General features: G+C 34.3%; 1 protein-coding gene and 1 pseudogene across 1 annotated transcript in view; both read right to left on the reverse strand.

The window, feature by feature from the left end:
- The window catches only part of LOC117177309, a 12,945-nt pseudogene extending 7,404 nt beyond the window's left edge, over nt 1-5,541 (reverse strand).
- Nucleotides 5,542-7,312: 1,771 nt separating this feature from the next.
- LOC117177318 (alpha-glucosidase-like) overlaps nt 7,313-7,653 on the reverse strand; it is a 14,663-nt gene continuing 14,322 nt past the window's right edge. Inside the window, exon 7 of the mRNA XM_033367934.1 lies at nt 7,313-7,383. Coding sequence (XP_033223825.1) covers nt 7,313-7,383 — 71 coding nt within the window. The remainder of the gene's footprint in view (nt 7,384-7,653) is intronic.

Here is a 7,653-nt window from a genome sequence, read left to right on the forward strand (position 1 = left end):
GGTGTCCTCAAAGAGAGGATATTAATATCCGTCGAGCTGGTATGGAGTGCAATAGTTGAACAACGCGGATGCAAGAGAGAACTGGTTGGTTGCAGAGGGAACTTGTCAAAAGACAGGTGTATTACCCAGGGTTCCACCAGGTATCGACGCAAACTGTCAATGGCTCGGATTGACTATCGAAAGGCATTAGATAACACGAACTATGTGCTACTTATTAAGCTCCTTGAGTGCCTGGATTTTTCATGACATCCGACAAAAGACAAGTGAGTACAACTTATGTCACATGTAAGAAGTAGGTCTTCCAAGGAGAATATTTGAGTCCGATACTTTTCTGCGACTCCCTCTTTACTGGACCCGCGTCAGTTGTAGGGATTTCCAGTATGTATCTGGCTTCAGATAGGCTGAAACACTCTGGGACTCAAAGCTAAATGCTCACCGAGCGAAGAAATTACTCCAGTTCGGGAGGAACGAAGTCAAAGTCATAACAGAAATATTTTTTAGGACACGGAAACCTTCAGTATCACAGGCATAAGATAGGGCTTGAATAGAGTCTTCCATGTCGTCCGTGCGGAAAGGATAATGGTACGTCTACTCATACCCTTTGTCACTGCGTTACGATTGCGAGGATACCTGTAACACTCACAGGTAGTTCTGCATCAATGAGTCTGAAATATCAGCCAATACCGTAGCTACGGTCAGCTCCATATGGGGAGGGCTATTGGTTAATGCTTAAGGCTTATAAGTGGACGCAACGGGATCACCCAAGCCTAAATATAATTAAATGATAATTAGTAATAAACAGTTTCATTTTTAATTCAATATGTTTTTATTTTTTAGAGATTTATGTATACTCCTGTAATATTTTATTTTCAAATTTAAATGTAACATCAAAACTTAGTAATCTTTAATGTTCCAGTCCTTGAATTATTTTCGCTCTTTCAATTCTATGTTTTATTTTCCAATTTTTCACATATCTTAAAAGGATTTTAAGTTTCTTTTAATCCTTTTGATTTCTTTCAACTTTCTTAAAATCCTCTGAATTCCTCTGATTTCTCTGATACGCCTGAATTCATCAAAAAATTGTAAAGCATCTCAACTCCTGGAATTTTTCTTAATTTACGAAATTTCTTACAATATTTTTAAATCCTTGGAACTCCGCGAATACTCGAAATTCCTTCCATCATCTGAATTCTTTAAATTCGTGGAATTTCCTGATTTCTGAGAAATTCATAAATCAAAGAATTACACGAAATCAGGGGATTCAGATAATTAAAGGAATTTCATAAATGTAGAATATTTCCAGAAACTCATGGAGTATAGCTAAAAATGCAACTGTCTGGCTGCAAATTGATATTTTTTAGTTGTAATTTATACTACTTAGATGAAAATTCGTGTATTTTGTTCAATTTTATCTCGTTGGGTAGACGGTAATCTTCAGTGCCAAAAATTAATACGTCATTAATTTTTTGTTTGACTTCAGATGCCTTATTTTAATTGAAAATGTGGGTGCATTTCTGAATATCTTAATTTTATCTTAGTTTTGCGAGTGATAGTTTTCGACAAAAAAAATTTTATATAACGATTTTCAGGTAAAAAACTTCTCGTGAGGGGCGGAAAGGCACCCCTGTGATTAGCTACAGGAATAATGTTGGTCAAACCCCTTATCCCTTTCCCAGGTCCTGTGGGGGCGGGAAGGCACCCCTGTGACTGGTTACAGAAATAATGTTGTTTAAACCCCTACACTTTTTCGAGCTCCCTGTTATAAACAAAAAGGAAATGAAAATCCTTACAATAATCTTTATGCCTGAAAAGCTAAATACCGGATATGTTAGCATTATCCCTGAACATGAGTTCTTAATAATTAACCAATGTAGCTATTCTTCGAGTGACAAAGGGGACTTCGACAAGTGTAGATAGATTGACGAACATAGGATTTATCAAAAATAGCAACCTGACTATTTACTTTACGCCACAGAAAACTGCGAAATAATGTCAAATTTGAGCTAGAAATTAATGATATAAATTTTGCAGTAGAAACTTGGAATGTAAGGATGAGGAGAAAATATAATTTTTAGAGGACTAAAAACAGTCTAAATCGAAAGGTTTAACAGAATCTGTAACAAAGGCATTATCCCCTCCACTACTCAGGTTAACGAGCAGGATATTTTTCGTTCATCTACTTGGCATATGTATATCACCATATCATGCGTAATTAATAAAGTACTTCAATTCGTTACAGCGAATGGACATTGTCCATACAAACTTGAACTTTTATTCGGACCCGTTACACAGTCATCGTAAGGAGTTCTTTATAACAGGTCATAGATTAAGTAGGATAAACCGGATATAAATTCCAGCATTATTATTCAGAAACCCGTATTCAATTGAAAAAAATCCTCCAGTATCAACAAATATCGCTTGACTCGCACGACCTTGTCATTTAAGAATGTGGACGAAAACGTGGTAATTCAATAAGTCTTTCTATTCATATTCTAATTTCAGAATTTTCATTTTACATAAATGTTGAGAAGCCAATTGAGAAGTCAATTAAAAAGCTAGCGACTTTGAATTAGTCTAGGATATAAGAGAAAGTTAATTAAAATTCACGACCTTCCGTATTCAAGAGCTAATGATGGCCAGTAATTTGATTATTAGGGCAATACATTATCTCATGATCTCTTAAATTTATAAACTATTAAGCTTGAATCTTCTTCTTCTCTAAATTAAGTTTGCAAGACTCTTGTTTCAGTAAAGTCACATTGTTCCTCAATGACGTTCCTTAAAATTTTTTAATTATTAAAGTTTTCTCACCAGCTGAAGTTGAGTTATTCCATTGCATTGGAGACCTTTCTGGATCTCTAAATTTCGATGGAGCTTCGAAGACAATAGGTGCATCAGGCATTCCGATTTCATCACCATAATAAGTTACAGCAACTCCAGGCAGCAACGACTGCGCGATCAGACACATCTCGGACTTGCGCAGAGATTGCTTCTCTAATACGTTATAAGCATCGGACGACTCCGCGCTTTGCAACGCTGTTTCTGTCCAGCGTTCGGAACTATCGATTTTTCAAAAAGGATTCCGGTTGGTCAATATCATAATTGATCAAAATCGTTATAATTCGTACGAATTCGTTTATTTTGTTCGAACAACTTCATATATATCCTTAGTGAGACACCCCTCTATAAAATACGTTACCAATTTGAGGTCGTAGGGACAAGAGTTACAGCCGGTAACAGAGGAAAAGTAAAAACAGAATTATTTGTGAGTGGAAGCAGTCATACTTACTACCCAATTAGCAGTTGCGCCATTAGGCATTTTCAATATCCATGAATCCAGAATATTCTTTATATCGGTTGCCGTCGATGAACTTTTTATGTCCATAAGTCCAAAATTGAAGGGAAAGTTAATGCCGGATGAGTAATATTTCAAAATCGTCGAAATATTGGCGTAGTCTTCGTCCATAAGTACACGGGAAACCTGATCAACTTTTTTGGCGTATTCATCTACAACATCTCGCCACTGCTGCATCATTTCATAATTTAGATTTTGATTTTCGAACAAATATGGAGCAGCGTCTATTCGAAAACCATCGACTCCTTTCTTCATCCAAAACCGTAAAATGTCCTTTACATAACAGAAGTTAATAACGTAAAATCAAAATGATCTACATGTTTTCCCATGTATTTTCAGACTTTACATGTAGGATAGTGAAAATTATAACGTGTTTTTATGTAGTCATTTGTACTTTTCTGTGCTAAACTTTTCAGCATTTTATGGGATATATAACGTCTATACGAATTGCACCTCTATATACCCCACTGAAAATTCTGACGTCGTGAACTACGTGATCCACGTAATATGCCATGTTGTTCCCCGGTAAGAAGGCTTACATTCAACGGTATAAAAAATTTTTAATCCCTAAGAATTCCTTTTCGCAAAAAGCAGTAAGATGAACCTTTAATTTATTGCAATTCGGATTCTACGTAAAACTTTCCGTGAGAAGTTCAAGGAATAATTGCAATAGATATTTTTGCATCGTTTAAAAATAAACAATACCTGCCACTAACATATGCTGAAGGCGACTTCAAGCGCATCTTCTTTCAATAGCAGAATCCTACTTAAGCGACTATGGATGCGCTTAAAATCGCCTTCAGAAGCAGTAATGACTTTTTTAAATTTTTAACGCTGCAAAAAGAAACTATTTCAATTACTTCGTGTCATTCTAATGGCAAATTTAACGTAGAATCCGAATTGAAGAAAGTTAAATGCCCATCTTGCTATTTTTGTTAAGGTTTTTTTCCATGATACGGAAGGGATATAACTTGGATAGTATAAGGGTATGCAGTAGCGTATCCTTTCCGATCATTCGGTCCGCCAGGATTCGCGTGTTTTATAGTTGCACATTTGAAAATTTGCATTTAAAAATTTTTAATATTTGTTTCAAACCTAGAAATATATTTCACTATCTGAAATTACAGTATTATGAATTGTGAGTTTATAATAACCTTCATCTCTTCAGCAAGGTCCTTATTCCTGTAATTCAAATCTGGCTGTGAAGGGGTAAACTAGTGTAAGTAGAAAGCTTGTCTTTTATCATTCCAAGTTCACGCTGAGCCATTAAATACACTTCTCTGGAGTAAACAGAAAAACAGATTTATGAGGTCAGCCTGTGGATTGAAACTGACACAAAAGTATTCAAATAAATGCAAGTCTTTACTTTAGCCCGTAGATAGTAATTCCGAGAATTGACGCCCCGCCGCGACTATATTTGTGCGAAACTATGAAGAGTGCGCGACCTTGCTCAGGTGTGACAAGACAAAGCCTGTTAGCGTTCGGACTTAGGCTATCTCCGATTCTGTTAGGTTATGTTGCTTTCACGGTCTGCCCCAAAACCGCGACTATCGCGAGTTTCACTGTATTCTCTACATTAACCAGGAACTTTAATAGCCACTAAAATTTTTACCCAGTTATTAGGTGGTTGCATAGTTCCGTCATCTTTTTTCCCTTCTTTCCACACATAATAATCAGTGTAAGGTTCAACTCCAGCAACGCTTTTTTGAAACCATTCGCGTAGGTCAGAGCTGTAAGCAGGTATACAGTCCATGAGAACTTCCATTGAATAATAATGAGCTCTCTTAACGAGGTTCTCAAAGTCTTGTATCTTTTCAACAAGTTAATTAATTCCTGTGAAATTAGATGCATCGTATCCATTGTCCACCATCGGACTCTTGTATATAGGGGTTAACCAAAAAGCATCGGCTTTTAAATCTGCTAAATAATCCAATTTATTAATGATGCCTGAGAAGTTTGAATAAAAATTAAGCAATTTAGCAATCAAAATAAGATTACGTATTTACGGGGGTTACTTTGTCTTTAAAATTAGGTTTACCTCTTAGGTCACCATTTCCATCGCCGTCATTATCCATGAAGCTTCTGAGGTAAATTTGATACAGTGACATAGATTGCCACCAACTGTGATGGCTCTTGACGGTGCACAGAAAAAGCGTTGTAACGCATGGTGCAAAAAATATTTTCATTTTTCTGAATAAAAAATAAAAAATGGTAAAATTTAAGAACAATATACTTTAACCATAATCTGTTTTTATCTATTCAAACAATTAACGATTATAACTCATAAAATAGGTTTTCTGGTAATATAAGTCTCTTCCTTAAAAACAAACACATCCAAAGTACATTATCAGAACGTAATAATAAAAATGGCGTGTTTTTATGCCTAGATATAAAAACGAAAACGCACGCCGTATGAGCGGTGTCTGCGGACCGTTAAATAAGTTACAAATGAGGGTTCAGTAAGCACGGTTTGACACTAGAGATAAAAAAAGAGCGCGATTTGTGCATTTATCCGTATTTTCACAACGTTTGAGAGAGATCGTGATTGACAAAGATAGAAAGAGAAATTCATAGCAGATTGGTGAGTCGATGTTATTAACAATAAGCGTGACGTGGTTTGCAAGACATTTTACACCAAAATAATTCCACCCGCTTTTACAGATTTCATGATTTTATTATCGAAAACTCTCGTGTGTCCCTTTACTGACTTAAAATGCAATTTCGCCCTCCTTTTGTAGGCATAAAAACACGCAATTTTCTTTCTTTTTTTTTGAAAATTATCGTGCGTAACTCCTGTGAACTGTTTTCTTTTTGAAACTCGCGCTATGTTTTTGTAACTTGTCTCCGGTTTAGGCACCTAGAGAGTTCTGAAGAGAATGGAAGGTGAGCGTACCCTAGACACTAGCGCACTCTGCCGCTTCTGGAAAAAATTTCGGGTTTTTAACGAGAAGTTTACTTTCTATAATGCGTCTTCTCTGATAGTTAAGAATCTATTGTATGGAAGTTTCGTCGTAACGATTTTTAATGAAAATGCCACGTTACTCTAATGTTACTGGGTTCAGCAACAGTACAATTACAAATAAACGATTTTGTCTTTCTGGACTTCTAGTAGCGAACCCGACAACGTAATTACAATAATAGCGAATACAATCGTTCTTGTAGCAACAATGTGAAGGACGTCTATATAACCTCTCTAATCTAGTATGAAAATCCACACAAAATCATACTTTTGTTAGTAATTTATTTTCCTTGTATTTTTATTTTTCAGTTGCATCTTCCTGGTAAATATACTTTCAGCTAAGAGTTTTATTATTTGTTTAAAAATTCAATCATTATATTAAAATTCGTTCTTTTTGATTGAAATATCCTCTTTTCTTTTATTCATTCAAAATTCCTCTTTTCTGATAGAAAATTCAATTATTTGGGTGAAGTTTGAAGAAAATATTTAAAAAAATATTTTTCCTTTAAAATTTATGATTATAGTTAAAAATTCTTTTTTTTATGCTGAAAATTAATTTCTTCAATTATAAATTTAACTATTCTAACTTAAATTTATCTGAAAACTGATTTGCACAAAAAATTTGTCTTTCTGGATATAAAATTCTCCTTTTTTGTTAAGAATTAAACGGTATTCTCCCAAATTCAATTCTTTCGTCGAAGATGAAACTCTTTTTCGTTCAAATTTAATCTTTTTTCTTCAGGATTCCATTTTTTTAATTCATCTATGTAGGTGGAAAATTTATCAAGTTTGAAAAAAATGATATTAAAAACAAAGTAAACTTATATTAACCTAAAATCGGATATTTCAGTCAAATTCAACCAATTCTAATTTAAGAAATCGAATGAAGCTTTGTGATTTTTTACAGTGATAAAACAATCACTAAAAAACGGATTTTTGGGCATAAAATTCTGGATTTTCTTTTTAAAAGGCTAAGCACACTGGCTGATCTTTAACAATTACGAACAGTCTTCCACATATTTCGAGTATCCATCACGAATAATCCTGACGCAGAATTTCAATTTAAATACTGTAATAGTTTCATTGTGTTCAATATTTCGTTCAACTTCAAATTGAAAAATTATACTCGTTTACAAAACAACAAGATATGTAAATAATTTAATCAATAATTTTTGTTTAATAGCAAAATTATTATAGATTATTATCAGCAAGTTTACAGCGGCATCCTTTTATCACATGCCACACTTTTCCTATTCTGAAAGCCAATAAGACATTTAATAAAAAATTACAAAAAGCGAAAGACAAATTGCATTTTTCATTCTAATTTGAAATTCCCTCC

This window comes from Belonocnema kinseyi, chromosome 1 (genome assembly GCF_010883055.1).
Source record: "Belonocnema kinseyi isolate 2016_QV_RU_SX_M_011 chromosome 1, B_treatae_v1, whole genome shotgun sequence".
NCBI classification, from domain to species: Eukaryota; Metazoa; Arthropoda; class Insecta; order Hymenoptera; family Cynipidae; genus Belonocnema; species Belonocnema kinseyi.